Genomic DNA, 21313 nt, shown 5'->3' on the forward strand with positions numbered 1-21313 from the left:
AAAATACGACATTTTCTCAAATCTTAAATGAACATGAGATGATTCGTGCACCATACTGCTTGTTAAGATTGATTATTAGTCATTAGCTTGATTAGTGGAGTAGTTAATTGTTAGTGTTAGCTATCAGTTAGTGGGGTAGTTAGCAATTAGTTAGTTAACAGTTGTAGTTAGTCTTAGTTAGTCGGTTTCACTTTCAGTCATGTATATAGTGAGCTCCCCACTTAGATTTTAGTTTCAGTGAATTAACATTCTAGAAGCTTCACTCTCTCTTCTTTCTTCTTCTCTTCACTGCATTCTCTCATGGCGTAGAGGTCAAGCCCTCATCACCATTTAAGCTCAGCTGAGGTATGAGCTACTATTCCATTAACAAAATTGATATGGTATCATAGCAAGGAGCACAGGTTTCGACTCGTCTCTCTGAATCTATTAGTTCTAATTCCGTCAATCTCGAGTCCAGTTAGATCGTACATATGCAAGTTCATCTTCTTATCGATTTCAAGTTACAATTTTGAAAAGGTTATACTCTGCTCACTGTCAGATTCTAGATCTGTAATCACTACTTTATAGCCCTAAATTACTTAGAAATTTCATACTGTACGAGATGACTATTATCAAAGATGACGATTTGTCCACATCGTCCATGGCTAAGTCTTATAATCAGCCAAGTGTTAATACCAATAGCCCATTATATATGCATCCATTTGATAATCCGGAGCAGCGTTGGTTCCTATTCCATTTGATGGTTTTGGATATCGATCATGGAGAAGGGGTGTAATGCGAGCCCTATCAGTGAAAAATAAACTAGGTTTCATCAACGGAGAATGCAAAAGACCAGATCCAGACTCATCAAATATCGACTATGGGAAAGATGAGATGACATGGTTACTTCACGGATCCTAAACTCTTTAGCTAATAAAATTGCAGATAGTGTTGAGTATGTAATAGATGCAGTTAAATTGTGGAGAGAACTTGAAGATCGATATGATTAAACAAATGGAACAAAATTGTACTAGATCTAAAAAGAAATCAATGATCTATCCAAAGGAGCCCTTGATATCACTGGTTACCACACTAAGATGAAGAAGCTATGGGAGGAACTCAACACTTTGATTGTCAAATCTTGCTGTACTTGCAATTGCACGTGTGGGGCTAAGGAAAGTATGCACAGAGCTGAACAGGATAGGAGGTTGATACAGTTCTTTATGGGACTAAATGAGACATACACTGTAGTTCGAGGAAGTATCCTCATGATGAATCCTCTTACCATAATTGCCCAAGCTTTTTCATTACTAATTCAAGAGGAAAGACAGAGAGAAATCAAGCCAAATAATCATTTGGCTCTAGAATCATCAGCCTTGAGTGCTAGCACAAACAAATAAGTGCCCTTCAAGACAAATTACTCTCCCAATAACAATCACAACAATAGGAACAAACTTTTTTTGTGACTATTGCAAGAGACTAGGGCACACCAAAGAGAGATGTTATAAACTTCATGGTTATCCTCAAAGTTTTAGTCAAGATTAGAATCCAAATACAAGTCATAATCAGACCTCCAACTTCAATCAGAATCCAAGACAAAATTTCATCGATGGGCATAATCCTAATGGCAACCAGAACACTAAGTTCAATAGAGGAAATATAGCAGTGGCTAATGCATTTATGGCAACAACAGATACATAACTTGCTGACACTGAAAAATATGTTGCTCATGATAATGCTCAAAATATGAGCCTCATCCAAGAGGAATACAGTCAGCTAGTGAATCTGTTGCAGCAGTTTCAATTAAGAGGAGGAAGAGATTGCACAACTAGCACCAACATTGCATATGGAGCAGTAAACTTTGCAGGTATTATAGCTTGCACTTCCTCTATTGATTTTGGTAAACTGTCATGTGAATGTTTCAAATACAAAGTTGACTCATGGATAATAAACTTAGGGGCATCAAACAATACGAACCTTTAACAAATCCCTATTAACCAACATAATAACCTTACCCTATCTTTTATTAGTTATGCTTCCAAGTGGCTACAAGGTAAAGGTTAGAGAAATTGGTAGTGTGATGCTCACTCCTAAGACCACTTTAGACAGGGTGATGTTTGTTCCTTGCTTTAGATAAAATTTGATCTTTGTTCACTCTTTGGCCTCTCATCTCATTTGTCTTGTTACTTTTGTTAAACATTGTTGCATACTGCATGCCCCTTCAATGAAGAGGCCTCTAATGATTGGTAGAGTCAAGGATGGGTTGTACATCCTATGCCCAAGCTGCTTGATGAGCAACAGTGCAAGCCCTGCAGCAAAGACCACTAATATCTTGTCAACTACTTTTACGTGTTGCACTTGTAACACACAATATCCTTCTCATTCTACTGTAAATAAGTCATTACATGTCAATAAGTGTGTTTCCTCTCATCCAATTGTAAATAGTCCACGTGCAAATATTGAAGAACAACTTTCTCTTATAAGTCCATCTTCTATGGTTTCCAGTATATTTTCTCATTTCTGTACTGAAGACAATATGGATGTGTTGTGACACAACAGACTTGGACATGCCCCCTTTTATCAAAAACATTACTTTTATTCCTGTAACTTTCTCCCCCAAACAACCTTTCAACTGCACCATTTGCCCAATGGCTAGACAAGAAAGACTCTTATTCCCCCATAAAACTAGTACAACCAACATAATTTATGAACTTTTACATGTTGATTTATGGGGTCCATATCATGTTCCTACACATGACATATACAAATACTTCATGACTATGGTGGATGATTTTAGTAGACCTACTGAGCCTCACCTTTTATCTAGCAAAAGTAATGCTCTTCAAATACTCAAAGGATTTATGAATCTGGAAAAAAATGTATTTTGTGTAGCTGTCAAAACCATAAGGTCAGACAATGGATTAGAGTTTACCAACATAGAAGCAAGTATGTTGTTTCAATCTAAAGGCATCATCCAATAAAGAACTTTCTCCTACACACCACATCAGAATGGTGTGGTGGAAAGAAAGCATAAGTATCTCCTTAAAACAACCAGATCATTTCTCTTCCAATCTAAATTGCCCCTATGATACTGGGGTGAATGTGTTCTTTGTGCCATATACATTCTAAACAGATTGCCTTCTATTTCTATTAAAAACCAGACTCCATATGAACTGTTATATAAAAGATTGCCAAAGTATTCCCACCTAAAAAGCTTTGGTTGTGTGTGCTATCATACTGTATCAAAACCACACAGGGACAAGTTTGAACCCAGAACAACATCACATGTATTTGTTGGTTATTTTTTCAACACAAAGGGGTACAAATTTTGAGTCTAGCCACCATACAACAACAACGATCCAGTATAATCCCACAGGTGGGGTCTGGCTACCATGAAAAATCATATTTCCAAAAATGTAGTCTTTAATTAGTCCATCTTTCCTTTTGCAGTCAACATGAATACATCTTCTCAATTATGTGTTCCTCATTCAATTCCCTTCATTGAGCCTCTATGTGAACAATCATCTGGTAACACAACCATTACACAACAACTGTATGAAGTTCTCAATGATCAAAGGAGTCCTTATAGCACATCTAGTTCTATGTCACCTGTACATGTTACTTCCCCATCACCTTCTACAGTACCCATTTCTCCATTACTTGATTCACCATAACATTACACTAAACAAGCCTATGCAGAACCTCTACAACTGAGGCAATCTCAAAGAACTCATAAACCACCTGGTTATTTGCAAGACTATGTACATTCCCTTCCTAACCTCAAAACAAATCATGTTTCTCTTAGTGCCTTGTTTTCTGTGAATCACCACATTGTCTCTGATCTACTAACCCCTAACAGTCAGATTCTTGTGAGAAATGTTTGTCATGACAGAGAACCATCATCATATGTGGAGGCAGCCATTGATAAAGCATGGCAAGCTGTAATGACACAGGAGTTTGAAGCATTATATTCCAATCACACCTGGGACCTAGTAACTTTAGCACCTGGGAAGCAAGCAATAAGTTGAAAATGGGTCTACAAGGTGAAGCACAAAGTTTATGGTAGTATTGAAAGGTTCAAAGATAGACTGGTTTTCAAATGCTACACTCATCAGGCAGGAATTGATTACACAAAAATATTCTCACCAGTGGTGAAGATGACAACAGTAAGCGCCTTGATAGCTACAACAATTAAGAAAGGATGGTCCATATCTCAGTTAGATGTGAATAATACTTTCCTTCATGGATCTCAATGAGGAAGTGTATATGCAAGTTCCACCTGGACTTGTCGTAGATAAACCAGGACTGGCTTGTAAGCTGAACAAATCTCTCTATGGTTTAAAATAAGCTAGTCGACAATGGTATGCAAAGTTAACTGAGGCATTGTGTTCAAAGGGCTATATACATTCCATGTATGACTACTCACTCTTCTACAAAAGAAATGGAGAATCCTCAATATATGTTACAATGTATATGGATGATGTATTTCTCACTGGGACTGATCAACAGGAAATTGCACAACTCAAAGTCTTCTTACACGAACAATTCAAGATCAAACACCTGGGCCAGTTGTACTACTTCCTGGGATTGGAGGTCCTGTACAAAAGAGACGGTGCTATTATATTTCAAACGAAATTTGTGCTAAACTTGTTTAAAGAATACAATTGTTTAGATCACAACCCTTGTTCTTCACCCTTAGATCCGATTGTAAAGCTGAAGGCCAGAGAAAGCACAATCCTACGGGATCTTACCCATTACAGAAAACTGGTAGGTAAATTGAATTTTCTAACTAATACTAGGTTGGACATTGCATATAATGTTCAACACTTGAGTCAGTTTATGCAAGAGCCCACAGAACCTTATTTGAAAGCATCATTTCATCTGCTCAGATATCTGAAAAATAACCATACTCTAGGGATTTTCATGTCAAAAGATGCGGATCACACAGTTAAAGCCTATTGCGATTCTGATTGGGCAGCCTGTCCAGACTTTAGGAGATCCATTACAGGTCATTTGGTGCTTATAGACAATAGTCCTATCAGCTGAAAATCTAAGAAACAAGAGACTATATCTCTGTCATCTGCAGAAGCAGAGTATAGATCCCTGAGGAAAGTAGTGTGGGAATTGATATGGTTGAGAAGATTATTTGAAGAACTGACTGTCCTTTTTTCCATGCCTATTTTAGTATTTTGTGATAGTCAGTCTGCACTCCACATTGCAAAGAATCCAGTCTTCCACGAAAGAAACAAACACATAGAGGTAGATTGCCACTTTGTGCATGATCAATTGCAAGTAGGCTTGATTTCACTCCACCACATCAGGACATACAATCAGCTAGCAGATATTCTGACCAAAGCTTTGACTGGCATCAAGCACAGTGCTACATTAGGCAAGTTGGATGTGTTCACCACACTTCCAACTTGAAGGGGGGGGTGTTAAGATTAATTATTTACTTAGCTTAATCATTAGCTTGATTAGTGGAGTAGTTAGTTGTCAGTTAGTGGAGTAGTTAACAGTTAGTTAGTTGACAACTGTAGTTAGTCTTAGTTAGTCAGTTTCACGTTCATTCTTGTATATAGTGGGCTCCCCACTCAGATTTTAGTTTAGTGAAATAACATTCCGGCACTACAACAAAATGATCTGTAGCTACGAAATCTAAGCTACAAATCTAAATTTCGTAGCTATTACTCACTAATAGCCACAAAAATTAGAATTTTGTGGCTATCTATAAATTCTTAAAATTTCTTATCCACAAAACTAAATTTACAAAGCTAATTCATTATTTTTGCTATAATTACAAATTTTCGTGGCAATAACTACCTAAACAGCTACAAACTTATTGCTGCAGTAAAATTTCATAGCTAATCATAAATTTTTGCCATGGGTTAAAAGTTACCGTAGTAATAGTATACTTTTAGCCACGATAAATTTTTTGAAACAAATTATTGTAGCTAAATAAATATTTTTGCTTCAAATTATAAAATATTATGGCAATTGTTGGCTTAATAGCTACAATTATTTGTCATGACAAAATAATATAGCCACAAATATTTTCTTATGATAAACTTTTATAGCTAATCAATAGTTTTTGCCACAGGCTGAAACTTACTATAGCAAAATAAATTTTTTATTCACAATAAATTATTTAAATTAAAATGATGTAGTTGAGAAAATAATTTTGCTTCAATTTTTAAATAAATCGTGGCAATAGTCGGCTCAATAACTATAATTATTTGTCATAAATAATATAGCCACATATTTATTATTGTGCTGAAATTTTATAGCTATTCATAAGTTTTTGCAATGACTCGAAGCTTCTTGTAGCAATAATAACATTTCAGACACATTAAATTAGTTAAAATACAATCTTGTAGTCAGTTAATACTTTTGCTTCAAGTTAAAAAAGCGTACAAATAGTTAGCTTAATTGTTCCAATTATTTGTCATGACAAAATGAATAGTAGACAATTACCTTTCATAATTGACCATAACTATATATATTTTCATACAATTAATGTTATCATTGCAGTAATAATATGTTAACTATAATAAATTAGCTATAAAAAAAAATTGTAGAAGAATTCTTTTACTTCGACTATGAAAGTCATGACAAGAGTTAATCTAAAAAATATATGCGGTTATGAAAAAATAATTTCATATAAAAATTCGGAAAAACAACAATATGTATAACTTGAAGAATTAATTAACTTCTAAATAAGAAAGATTAAAATGAAAAACATTTTCAATCTTAAAATAGAATTTAAACGGAATAAAAATTAAACTAAAATAAAATTGAGTTGTTCATATATAATATGAATTTTATAATTAACTAAAATACAGATAACTTACATGTTTAAAATATAAGAAAGTTTTCACTAATAGTTGCATATCTTATTAAGCAATTTGAATAAAAAATTTCAACAAAAATATTTATCTTCTATATTAAATTTTATATAAATAATATATAAAACTTTTTATTTAAAATTTTAATTTTTTTAATAAGTATATCTTACGTACAGTCAAACCTCTCTATAACGACATCTTTTGTTCCATTTTTTTTGTGGCTATAGTGAAGCATTGTTATAGAGGAAACAACAACAACAACAACAACAACAACAACAACAACAACAACAATAACAACAACAACATCATCAACAACAACAATAACAACAACAACAACAACAACAACAACAACAACAACTTAGTAAAATCTCACTAGTGGGATCTGAGAAGGTTAGTGTGTATGCAGACCTTATCCCTACCCCGAAGGAGTAGTAACAATGGAGATGCGGGGTATCGATCCTCGTACCTCTAGAATGCTGGATACATATTATAACATAATATAAAAATCGGTTATGAGAAAAATTTGACTTTTAAAGTAAGTGCTTGTTGTATAAGAATGTTGTTATAGAGAGATCTGACTGTATAAGTTTTAATTATAATTTAAAAAAATTAAATTATATCCCTCAATTATGTACATGACTAATTATATCAAATTTAAACAACTATAATATTGTACTAACTACACTGTACAATAAATTATTTATATTACTGAATCAAAGAATTAAGAATTTAATATAATTCATATACAGTAAGAGGATTTTGTCTTTCAAAAAATTGAGAATTTAATATTGCTGATAAATGAGTGTATAAAAAATTAATTAGTATATAATAATTCATATCAAACTAAGTAGTACTTGTGATTTTCTAATATAATTTAAAAAAAATATGTAGTTATACAGTAAATGTATAACTTTGTGCTTGTAATTATTCACATTGATCACGAATTATTCAATTTGAATAAGCATAATTTTTTTTATAAATCTAATTAAACACTAAAATATGAATCTAATATAATAAAAATAGGAGTATATAACAAACTACTAACAATATCATATAGGATGAAATTAATTAAGAATATCTTTATTTTATGCAAATAATTATTTTTTCTATGTTACTTAACATAAATTATATATGTATTCTTTTTATATTTTCGTAGGTAGTGTTCTTAGTTATAATTGTTAGCACTTACATTTCTTTGTATTTATACTGAATTAAGATGTATTAATTAAGAAATAAAAGAAAGCAATACACAAGAACAATATTTTAAAAGGCAGGGGCGTGAGGCGAGGCATTTTACCTCTGACGAGGCGAGGCGTAAGCCCTGAGACATGGGGCGTAAGTCCCACGAATCTTTAAATTTTACTAATTTCAAGAATTTTAATATAGTATAAAATAAAAATAATTCTAAAAATTACATTAAAATCGCAAAATTATAACAAATAATTCGTTTAAAATACTTATAAATTATAATTCAACTATGAATATATAATACTCATTAAAAGAAAGAGAGTAATTATGTAATTTACTGAAAAAAATTACAAATAAGATTAAATAGGGCAAGCCCTACACTAGCTAAACGAAACGAAAAAGGAAGAAAGGGCCGAAGTCCCTTTCTCTTGCAACAAAAATCAGTTCTGCTGCGTAAAACTAAACAGAAGCAAACAAAACAAGGGACGGGTCAGAATTAAACCAAAAAATCAAAAACAAATATAGAAGGTGAGTTGGGAAAAAGCTTGGTACCGCAAAAAAAGCCACTTCCATCCATTATTTATTTATATCTTCAGGTACTTATTCCACAAATTTGAGAATATATTTTAATGATTAGAGTTAAATAAGGAGATTGACAAAAGTCAGTGAAACAAGGAAAGATATGTATAAATTTTTGTTAATCTTTGGCAATCTGTTGAGGAATCTTAAGCACGAATTGTGTCTTACGGGTATTGCTTGAGCTTCTCTTTCTGGTAGATTTTAATTTCGATTCTTGTGATTGGGAGATTCTACAGAGAAATAGAAATTACACTAGTTCATTCACACTTGAGAATTTTCTTCCTAAAGAATCAATAGAACTTTATGAAATTGGATTAATAAAATATATGAATATGTTGGAGTTGATAGATTAGTAATTACTCATAGGTGGGTAAATATAATTCGGTGAATTAAGAGTCAAATATGAAACCTCGAGGGTCGGGTATTCTAAATTAGCTATGAACTAGCCTAAACAAGGAAATTAACATGAGATTGGTATTGTGTTATTATAGATTGATTGGAGGAATTTGTACGAATTGCTCGAGGTGAAGCATTTGGTATTTCGGCACGAGTACTGTGAGTTGTAATCTTACCGCAATTTGTGTTTTCATAACTTGCATGATTTTTAACATGAATATGTTACCGATTATTTTAAGTTGCATGTGGGACAAGTCTTTTACTCGACATGATACCAAAATAGTTATTTGAGAATATTATCGTTGTTTTAAATATTTTCGTTGTCACTAGATCTGTTTTACCGTTACCTGAATTTACTGTTATCGAAAAGAAATTATATGATTTGATAAGAACTGAAATGCCCTATATTGTTTTAAAATATTTTCTATGAGTATATATGGATTGCAGAGACAAGTATAAATGAGAGTAGATATTGAAGGATCCCGTAGCTAACGGTGGGTTCGTTAGACCTGGTGCACCTTATAATTACAAATTACCGTTATAGCTCTCGCTAGTGGGAAGGTAGAACTAGCATACCGTTACCGATTTCCCTCGAATAGGGACTACTGTTATATTTGACTTCTTGTGAAGAAGTCCACAGTTATACCGATTACATGATCCGTTCATTGAAACCTCCCAAATGTGAATATTGATATTAGACAGTGGTTACCGAGCTTATTACCGAACTGTTAATTGTATTATACTACAAGAAAAGCATGACGAGACTGAAATTTATTTATTGTTTCTGAAAGGGCATTTTTATGTTATTTTCTGTTTGATATACTAGCATGTTTTCTGACTTGTCCCCAATAAAAACGGTTGTGGTTAAGTGTTCTTACTCACTGAGCTAGCGACTTATTCCCCGCTATTTTTTTTACAGAGACAACAATTGACGCAGACGAGGATTTCGTTAATTAGAGCGCACAGGTTGAGAATTCTTGGTGAGTCTCGCACTTGTTCGCGTGGGCAGAGATTTTTATCAATTGTTATGGTCTTTTCTTTGAATTCTTAGAGTCGCTCCATAGTCATTCTTTTAGTATCATGAGTATTATTTTGCTATTAGTCTTATGTCGAGTATCGTTCTTTATTATCAAAGTCGGAGATAAATTAGTATTTCTGATTGTTAGTGGGTTGATTAGTAATGGTGAAGACTATTTTGGTTAATTAATAAGTTGTCGATTGTTTGAATTGCTATTAGGGTGTTTGGTTGCTGATTTGAGACAGGAAAAATTTGTTTGGATAATCTTAAAATCGGGGAAACTCTGTCCGATTTTCTATAAAATACCGATGAGGCTTACTTGGGAGCACTTGTTCCTAAGCGCCGGTCTCGATCCTTAATTGGGTCGTGACAGAATAATACAAAAGGTATGACATACACCATAATATGCAAATTAGCTGCAATGTCGTTACAACTCAAACATCAAAAGTAATGTATTCAATGTGAAATATTATATGTATCTCTTAAGGAGTAATGAATCTTGGAACAATTTCGATATCATGATTTGATTTTTTTTAAAATACCCGTTTTATTTAATATGCTTTTTAGTTGAAAGAGAATTTATATAAAAATATAATTCACAATTTAAATATGATTCTCTAGCATAATTTATTTTTAAGTTTCAACAAGTTAATAAAGTGGCACATAATTCACCATACTATATCATGATAACTAATTATTTGTAAATATTTACTAGCTAATACTGAGCTATTAAATTAATAAGTATTGTATCTCATAAACATGAAAAAATAATATTTAGGAAAATAATTATAAAAAAAGTTATGGACTAATATAATAAAGACATAATAAAAGTTAATAAATAAATACTTTTAAATGAAAGATTTATTTAAAATCTACTATCATAGCAGTCTTAGTAGATAACATAAAATAATATTTATTTTAATTATGACATAAAATACTCTCAACTTAATAATTTATTATTAAGAAAAAAGTAACTTTGAATAGTCAACGATTTATTAAGAAAATGTAAGGATTTACTAGGTTAGTTACATGCAATTGCATAACATTTTATTAGGCGAGCCCAATGCGCTGGGCGTTGGGCGTGTCCAGGGCATAAGCCCAGATGATCAAGGCGTAAGTCTCACGGAACTAAGCCCCACATATAAGCCCAGGGGCGTTTTATGAGTGCTCTGCCCATGGCGAAGTAAAGGATCGAAGAACACTAATTGCAATTGGCCTAGAGCAAAAGCACCAAAACCTAAACTACATTCTATTCTTTTCCGCCGCCAATCCCACCCCTACATCTCCTTCCCCACTTTTCCAATTCTTTCTTCAACCATGGGTAGACTAAAAAATGCGAGAACGACAAAGAAGAAGAGTGAGAGAGAACCCCATAGCTTTTCTATTCTTGAGCAGAAGAGGTAAGCTCGTATCTCTATATTTTACGGTTTTAATTAACAAGATTTTTTTTTTGTCTTTTTAGGCAATTGTGTTATGGGCATCAATGTAAAAACAAACAAATTTAATAACCATGAGGTATGTATAATAATTCACTCTTTCTCAAAACAAATTCAATTGGATATACTACATAGTGAAGGATGAAGTGTTTACAAAATTCTTGTTAAAATCTGTAAGACTTCTGATATTTTATTTAGAGTACTCTAGGACTATTTGTTGCTATGAAACAAGTGTGATGTTGAATTGGTTTAGCTTGTGCTTTTTCCTTGAGTCGAGAAATATGAGAATATAATTTTTTGGCAGTTACAAACATAAGGATTTACAAGACTTAGAGTTGGAAATGCCTAGTTATTAGATACAAAGAAGAAATGCAACTTTTGATATTGATAGTATTTTCTTATAGTGTTGCACTTCAAACTAAGAAGAGCTAAATAAGGCTTATGTTTTGAACGGTTTGCAGTCTTTTGGTATATACATTGCATTAATAATCTTAAGGTTTTAAAGAAGCGGATTTTTGTTTCTAGCAAAATCTCACCCTGCCAAAGGAAATGTTGTTATGTTCAAACGTGATTGACAAGTCCCAACTAGTTAATGTACTAACCTTATGGTGTGGATGTCATTTTTGTATATATAGGTTGGTAGTCCTGCAAGATCAAGAGGGTAACATTGCCGTCTTGCTGGATCAGGAGGTGGTGTCACCGGGTGAGATAATCGATGGAGTGCTATAAGATCTTATTTACTGCGCCCGTCTTCTTGATATCCACAAGAACAACAATTTCTTTCACGCATTTGGTACAAATACAATCCACTAATGTCTCTTAACTCGCCATCAAAACCTGGTATTAGAAAAACATTGGAGCACTTTTGGGTTTTCACTTCTTCACTGGCCGCTAAAGGTTACCATCACTATTCAGTCTCACTTTAGCTACCTTTTTTTTTTAACTTTATTATTCGTGTTGTAAAAGAGTTATTTACTGTGGATCTGTATGAAATTATTCTTTCTCTTGTAAAAGAATACCGTTACATTTTGAGTATATCAATATTTTAATTTATCTTGAATGATATTGTTGAACCTTTAATTATGTATTCTTACTAATGTATATCATTTATTAAAAATAATAGAAAAAATATTTTCCTAAAAATTTATATATTTGATGCTAAAATATGGATTGTTAGCTACAACATATAAATTCTTGTAGCTAAAGCTGATCGTGGCAAATTATGGAATTATGGAATTCATAGCTAAACACAAGTACTATTGCCACGAGAGTAAATTATAAATTTAGCCACAAAAGTTGAGCTTGTGTAGCAAACAAATTATATCTCTTGCGACAATACAAAATCTTGTGGCTACAATACGAAGAAAGCCACAAATTTTATTTGTCGTGGCAAGAGAATAAAACCACTTGCTACAAGTATATTTTTTGTGGCAAGATTTTGTTACCATCACAGCTACAATATAAAAAAGATTTGTGGCAATAAGTATTAGTCCTTAGCCACGGATCATGTAAAGTTTGTAGCTAACTTTTAGCTACGCTATATTTTGCTACGGAAAAAAATATTGTGGCTAAAGTGTTTAGCCACGAAATTTTTCATATTTCGCTACAATGTATTTCGTAGCTACAGATGCAGTATGTTGTAGTGCGGGAGCTTCACTCTCTCTCTCATGGCGTAGAGGTCAAACCCTCATCACCATTGAAGCGCAGTTGAGGTCTGAGCTATTGTTCCATTGACAAAATTGAACTCTTTTATGGAATTCAAATAAGTTTTAGATAAATATATACGAGAGAAACTTGTCGAAGAAGTTCAACCAAATCGTTTCTAGTACAAGATTCTTCCTCACGATGTATTGTAATTGAAAAAGGAAGAGTCTATATGCATAATTTCCATCCAGTACGACAATCTGGAACGTGAGAATTTTGAGTTCTATTTGGAGAAGGGATTTTCTTAAAATTAATTTAGGGATCTTAAATTTTTACAAATATAAAGGAAAAATTTAGTATTAAGCTCTAAAAACATTTATAACATTTTAAGTTAAGTAAAAAAATCTTACAACCCTTTAAAATCTTAATTTATATTAGTTCATATAAAGTTAAAACTAAATTAAGTTAGATATCTTTTATAACTACTTTATGTTCCTAAATATTATGAGTTACTACATAATTCAAATAATTGAGTTAATTTTAAAATATTAATTAATAAAAATCATTAAATAATAATTTTTAATATATAAAATCTAATTTAAAGGAAAAAATATAGGGGCAAGTTTCTATGAATATCTTTCTTTTACATGACAATAAAGTGGTTCTAATAATGCAGATGAGACTTAAGTAAATTTATCATCTTTGTAAGTTAAGACGATATCATTTTGAATTCAAGTGTTCTGTTTATGTAATACCATTAATTTCTAGATTCAAAATGATTGTCGTATTTTTATCACGTCAATTACTCTATAATGATCATTTCATCTTGAAAATAATTTATTGATAAATTTAGTTAGTTGTTCTTTCACATAAGAGTTTTGACTAAACATTTTACGTGCAACACACGTACATAATGACTAATACTATATTAAAAGTATGAAGGTCCTTAGCGAAATATTGTTCGTCTTTTTTACCTTCTTAGAAATATAGTTCACACAGACAAAATAGTCATTTGATTATTTTTCTAATATATAGTAAGTTGAAATCAACTAAAACTTTCTTTCCTTATTTGAACTATATAACAAGTCCTAATATTTAGAAAATTCTTATTAAATCTTTTTGTTTATGAAAATGCTAAGAGATGTAGAATTGACGATTGCACTAAATAGGAAAAATCAGTGCCATTATGAGAGATTAATTGAAGAGTGCATTCAAAGTTATATAATTAATCTTTGAAAACTTAATTATTTCCTTGTATAATTATTAAAAGCACATCTATTAAAAATTCGTTCCTATGAAATCGGAAAACATTCCTTTCGTAATCAAGGAAACAAATAAATAAAATCCTACTTAAATTAGAAAAGCACATGTATAAAAGCACCTTAATTAACAACTAACCTAAACTGTGTCTAGCTACAACTCTATTGTTTTCTCTACCGTTTTGCTTTATTGACATTGTACTGGTTTGGTTTTTGGCTTGATATCATGTGATATTTGAAGCTTTAGTTAATAATTTGGTTACTTAGTTTTTGTTTTACTGTTTCTAGGATTTATGCTACATGTTGGTATATCTGGTATGGTTTTGGCGGATATATCATTTTTAGATTTTAATTTTATATATTTTATATCCCACTATGGTATTTTATGTTTAGTTTTTGTTTCATGGCTGTGGTGAATCGTCTTTAATCAATTTGAGAGTGTTAAGATAAATAAATCTTTTTTTTTTTGTAGTATATTTATCGAATTGTATCATTTAGCAGAATAGGAGTCGTAGTGGGTGTAAATTCTTAAATATCCCTTCATTGAAAATCAAATTTCTACCCTTCAAGCTGTTATGACTATTAAACCTTTGAATTTTGGAAGAAACATTCTTTGTTCTACTTTTGGATTGCATCTTCTTTTTTTTTTTTTAATTAAGAAAACCTTTAACTAATGTTGCGTTAATACCACGATATGCATAGATCTCCTTTACTCTTGAAATTCTTTTTATCCGCCGACTGCTTCTAAAAATCTGAAATCCTCGAACACTAATATTTGGTATACAATCTGATTCCTTGTTAACAGAGTGAATCAAGGCGCACGATAGAGTGCTTCTAACGTGCGCTTCCTGCCGGAAATGGCCAAGGGAAAGCAGTAAACAAAATTCATCTATCAGATTGGAAAACGAAGAAGATCAATCGAAGGCCTATATCAGAGGAAATTGACGAAGTTGAGCCCGAGGAAACTAGGGTTCCTAATATGAAAATTTCGAGCCCAGATGCGATGAAGACACCACCGATTAGCACCAATCTTTGTTTGGAGAAGCAGGTTTAGCGACAAATACTAAGAACAATACATCAATGAATGTTGGGAAGACAAATGTGAGACAAATGTGAAGAGTCAGGGGGTGGACCGGATGGAGGGCGATATGCAGAGTTTGGATAAGCAAATTTCAGTCCCTAATTCTACAACTACTAGTTCTATGAATCTAAGGAAGAGCAATGAGAAGGAACAGGAGGCCCGTCAATTGAATGAGAATACAGGTGTTAATCGAAAACTGGTGATGCAAACTACAGAGGAAAAGGAGCAGAAGTGGGCAAATCTATTTGCCAGCAATAGGTTGGCTGCTAGGGGTATGAATTTAAAATATATAGCTCCTCTTATTGAGGATGGTGAAAAGATTGTACAATTGAGGAATGAAGATGTGGATAAGGAGACAGAGAAGTGGAAGACATCAGTGATCCTTTATGTGGTAGGAGACTCTCCTACTATAGGAGCTTTAGAAAGATTCATCAAAGCTCAATGGAATTTTGTGGCAAAACCTAAGATCTACTACCACAACGAGGGCTACTTTGTTATCAAATTCAACACAATGGAAGATAGGAATGAGGTAATTTTTTCTAGACCACACACTTTCAACAACAGACCAATAATAATCAAGGCTTGGGAGGCTAATTTTGATTTTAATGATGAAATTTTGAGTACAATACCATTGTGAATCCAGTTCCCAAACTTACCTCTAAACTGTTGGTGCATGAAGTCGCTTAGTCGAATCAGTAGTGTATTGGGAAATCCTATATATGCTGACTAGTGTACTTCTAAGATAGAGAGAATTTCTTTCGCTAGAGTTCTGGTTGAGATGGATGTGACCAAGCCTCTCCCTCAATCTATCAAAGTGAAGGATCCAAGTGGGGAAGTCTTTGATCAGGAAATTTGGTACGATTGGCAGCCTGATTACTGCAATAAATGTTTACAAATTGGACATGTATGTCCTAATGAAACCATTCAGAAAATGCACACACACAAGAAGAGGGAGAAACCTAAGAAACAGATACAAGTGTGGCATGCTAAAGCTAACAATCAGATTGTACCTCAAAGGGTTGTTGACAATCCAACAAAGGTGACACAAAAAGATAAAGAAGTATTGCCTACAGTGAAGACAATAGAGCAAGAAAATAATTGGCAGATGGCAATGGGCAAGAATGCAACAAAGCATGGTCAAAGTCCAAATATTGGGCAAGAGCTGCTTAAGGTTACTAATGGATTTAGTACATTAACGAAAAAAGGGTGTCCTATGCAGAATGATCCTGGAAACACAAAGGATAGAGGACAAAGTAGTCAGAGTGGAGGAGTGAAGAGTCTTGCACCACCTCCTATTTCTAAATGAGTTTGATCACTTGGAATGTCAGGGACTTGAATAAGTTGTACAAACAAAAGGATATTAAAGTGTTTATACATAGTAATAGAGTAAAAATAATAGTTATAGTAGAGCATAGAGTGATGGAGCAGAATGCAGAGAAAATAATAAAGAAGATAGTTCCTAGTTGGAGTTGGCATGCCAATTATAATTCAGATAGATGGAGGATCTGGATTCTATGGGATCATAGTTTTATAGATTAATCAATATATCCATGGACAAGTTAAATATCAGACTATTGACTTCTACTTCACTGCAATCTATGGACTGCACAGTGTGGGTGGCAGAAGAAATTTGTGGATAGATCTGAAAGAACTAGAAAATTTACAATAAGGACTGTGGCTTTTAATGGGTGATTATAATGCAGTAATTCATATGGATGACAGACTAAATGGTGCAGAGATTCAAGAACAGGAAACTATAGATTTTACTGATTTTTTATTTGAAACGGAATTAACTGAACTGAAGACGGTGGGAAGAAATACACATGGACCAACAACCACATAAACGGCAAAATTGATAGAGCAGTGGTAAATGGGGATTGGATGATAAGACTACCTCATCTAGAAGTGAAAGTACTTGATCCTGGGTTCTCAGACCACTCTCCCTTAAGTATTATCTTTGATAATCATCGAGGAAGAAGAGCCAGACTTTTTAAATTTTTGAACCATTTAACTGAACATCAAGAATTTCTGGATAAGGTAGCAAAAGGTTGGAGGGAACCAATGAGCGAGGTTTTTCTGAAAAGCATATGGCAAAAGCTAAAGAATGTAAAGACTAAAATGAAACGTCTTAATAAGGAAAAGTATAATGCAACAGATATGAGGATCAGTACCATCAGAAGCAACTTACAAGAGGCTCAAGAACAAATGAGACTTCCTGGGCATGACCCTGCTTTGTTTGATAAGGAAAAATCACTAAAGATGGATTTAGAGAAATGGGTGAAAATTGACAAGATAATAGCTCAGCAGAAGTGAAGGGTGAAATGGTTAAAGCTTAGGGACTCTAATAGTGCCTATTTTTGTGCTTGTATGAAAAACAGAAGTGCTATTAATCAGATCAAAATATTAGTAACAGTAGATGGAGTAATGTTACAAGCAGAAGATGATATCAATGAGGAGGTCCTGAAATTTTATAGCTTCTTGGCACAGCAACACCCCAATTACCTGCAATAAAACTCTCAGTTTTTTCAAATGGTCCTAAACTGAATAGAAGCCAACAACTCCAACTGATTAATCCTATCACAAGAGAGGAAGTTTACATGGCTGTTAAGGATATTAATGATATGAAAGCACCAGGAGTGGATGGTTTCAATGCATATTTTTTCAAAAAAGCTTGGACTGTGATTGGTAATGAGGTAGTAGATGCTATACTTAATTTTTTTTAGACTGGAGTTATGTACAAACCAGTTAATTGTACTTCTGTTACTTTAATACCAAAAGTCAAGAACCCTTCTTCAATAAAGCAATACAGGCCAATCTCATGTTGTTCGGTAATATATAAGATTGTGTCGAAAATTCTTACAAAGAGAATGCAAGAGGTGATGGATACTTTGGTGGACAGAAGTCAGTCAGCTTTTGTTCCTGGGAGACTAATCAATGATAACATAATCCTTAGCCATGAACTGGTGAAAGGATATGGTAGGAAGGGTATATCTCCAAGATGTATGCTGAAAGTGGACATGCAAAAGGCATATGACTCTGTAGAGTAGATATTCATAGAATAAGTTTTGCTTGGACTGAACTTTCCTACTCAATTTATTTAGTGGATCATGGAATGCTTGAAAACTATATCCTACTCTATTCTTATCAATGGGCAACCAACAGAGCCTTTTAACGCAAAGAAAGGGTTAAGGCAGGGGGACCCAATGTCCCCATTTCTATTTGTTCTAGTGATGGAATATTTCAGTAGAGTACTAAAGAGTCTGGGGAATGAACCTGACTTTAATTATCATCCAAAGTGTGAGAAGATGAACGTTATACAACTGGGATTTGCTGATGACTTACTACTATTTTGCAGGGGCAATGTGAAGTCTATTCAAATGCTATTTGATTGTTTCCAGGAGTTCTCAACAACTTCTGGACTAAGTGCTAATAGAGACAAAAGCTCCATTTATTTTGGAGGTGTAGATGCAACAGTTCAACAGCAAATCATGGAGTTAACTGGGTTCACTAAAGGAGAGTTACTAATAAGATATCTTGGTATTCCCCTGAGCACCAAGGGGCTCTCAGTGCTTCAATGCCAACCTTTGCTGGAAAAGATGATGGGAAGAATTCAAAGTTGGACAGCGAAATTCCTCTCTTATGCAGGAAGAGTCCAGCTGATAAAGAATGTTCTCATTTCGGTCTAAGTATTTTGGTCACAAATATTTGTATTACCTGCAAAGGTAGTTAAGCTAATTGAAGCAACATGTAGAAAATTCTTATGGACCAGAGGAGTTGAACTATCAAAGAGGGCTTTGCTTGCATGGGATAGAGTTTGCTATCCTCAGGTAGCAGGAGGTATGAATATCCTTAATATTTGCAGCTGGAACAAAGCTGTCATATGCAAACTATTATGGAATTTATGTAGCAAGAAGGATAACCTATGGGTCGTGGGTACATAACTATTATATAAAGGAAAGACAAGTATGGGAGGTTGCACCAAAACAAGCATCCTAGGTAGTGCAAAAAATCTTAAAAGCCAAAACCTATGTTGAACTAGCAGGAATAAATGGTAATGAGTTTCAATCACTGTCAAACTTCTCTATTAGGAAGTTGTACACTAAAATGAGAGGTGTTTTTACTAAGGTTTCATGGAGGAAGTTAGTGTGTAATAACTTAGGAGCTTCCAAATGGATATTCATATTAGGACTTGTGGCACATGAAAAATTGCTTACTAGAGATAAACTAATACAATGGGGAATGGAGGTTCCACTGGCTTGTCCACTCTGTAATACTAGAAACGAAAGTATTTCACACTTGTTTTTTCAATGTGATATGTCTTCCTATATCTGGAAAAAGGTCCTAGCTTGGCAAGGGATAAGCAGAATGGTAATGGATTGGCAAGAGGAACTAAAGTGGGCTGAAGTTTATGCAAGAGGAAGAAGAGTCGAGGCAGAGATATACAGAATGACACTTGCAGCGAGTGTGTACTACATTTGGAAAGAAAAAAACCAACGAGTTTTCCAAAGTATGCAGTCAGATCCGAAGCATATTATGAAACAGATTATCCAAGAGATATGTTGTAGAGGAACAATGCATACAAGATTAGCTAGGAAGCTTGATCAATTAAATTTCTATCCTTAACTTTGTGGTTGTAGTAGTTAGCCATGGTGTAGTTGTGAGATGATATGGTTGGCTTTGTAGATCCTGATGTTGGGGCATCATGTCCAACATGCAGTTTATTTCTTTTTTCTTGTGTACATATTTCGATTGGTAAAAAAAATTTATTTACCAAAAAAAAGAGTGAATCAGAATTTTTGAATATCTCATAGAGATTTTACATCACCTTAGTCAATTGATGGACGAATTCATCTATATGTTATTACTTTGGAACATGCTAATTCTTCCTTTTATGATGTAACTAGTCAAACTATCCGCGCTTCGCGTGGTTATATGAAATATCAACAAATTTAAAATAATATTTTTATATTTTCAGTCACAATAATATTTATCAAGCATATGAATATAAAAATAATTTTATATATTGCTGAAATCTCAAATATATATTAATCATACGTGATGGATGTGTGCATGATTCTCTTAATTAAATCATAGTATATTAACTACATGTATATATAAGTACTTAACTTTTTTGTTCATTAGATAGTAAAACCTTTTAAATTCTAGTTTTATCTATTTTTTAAAAAAGAAATATGAAAAGAAAAGAAAAAACAGAATAAAATTTAAAAGTACGGAAACTACAAATAGAAAGAAAACAAAACAAAACAAATGTCCATTACTGTTACGTACTCGTATTTCCTTTCCACTATTATTAGAAAGGTCACATTACTTTCCTCTGCATAAATTGTAACTCTGCTTCCTCTCGTGCCTTCCTAGCTATCTTTCTGTGCCAACTCATCCGCTTTCTTCATCGTTCAAATTTTCTCTTCACTATGAGGCTCTTGTGGCTTGTTAAAATTACTAATCTTAACTATGTTGCCGCTTTGTTCGCTTGTAACTTGTTATATTTTATTTGCGCCTACCTTAAATATCGAGTGGGGAACCTCTCGCTGGTTTTTGGAATTCGACATCAGGAAGTGTTTTCACATCATCGACCGACATCGACTCATCCTCCTAAGAAGAGTCATTAAGAAAGAGGGATCCATTTAAAGGAATTCATATTGATTGCCTAACTTCGAGTACTTTCAAGGCTCACACTACAATATCAGGTGGGTGTTCCGCTCCTGCGAAAACGAAAAATACACTTGTGCTATATTACATTGAAAAGCTTTAATTCTAGGATTATTAAGTTATTATCAGGATAAATTTGCTTACTTAAAGATCAAGGAGAAACTCCAAACAAATCAGCTCGTGTTAGTTCCTTGGAATGCTTCTTTCCGTCTCAAACACCT

The 21313-nt window shown here is 33.3% G+C and overlaps 1 protein-coding gene and 1 long non-coding RNA gene across 2 annotated transcripts; both read left to right on the forward strand.

The window, feature by feature from the left end:
- The first annotated feature begins 11178 nt into the window (after positions 1-11178).
- On the forward strand, positions 11179-12501 carry LOC142163552 (uncharacterized). Its single transcript, XR_012694499.1, has 2 exons — positions 11179-11402; positions 12074-12501. It is a non-coding gene; the product is annotated as an uncharacterized LOC142163552 (long non-coding RNA).
- Positions 12502-17106: 4605 nt separating this feature from the next.
- LOC142163027 (uncharacterized) lies at positions 17107-20045 on the forward strand. The gene is made up of 7 exons (XM_075220275.1): positions 17107-17229; positions 17460-17731; positions 17971-18115; positions 18287-18460; positions 18524-19102; positions 19145-19259; positions 19465-20045. Exons 1-7 carry the CDS (start codon positions 17107-17109, stop codon positions 20043-20045), a joined length of 1989 nt encoding a protein of 662 aa, XP_075076376.1.
- Positions 20046-21313: the final 1268 nt, after the last annotated feature.

Source organism: Nicotiana tabacum, chromosome 8, assembly GCF_000715075.1.
Source record: "Nicotiana tabacum cultivar K326 chromosome 8, ASM71507v2, whole genome shotgun sequence".
Taxonomy (NCBI): Eukaryota; Viridiplantae; Streptophyta; class Magnoliopsida; order Solanales; family Solanaceae; genus Nicotiana; species Nicotiana tabacum.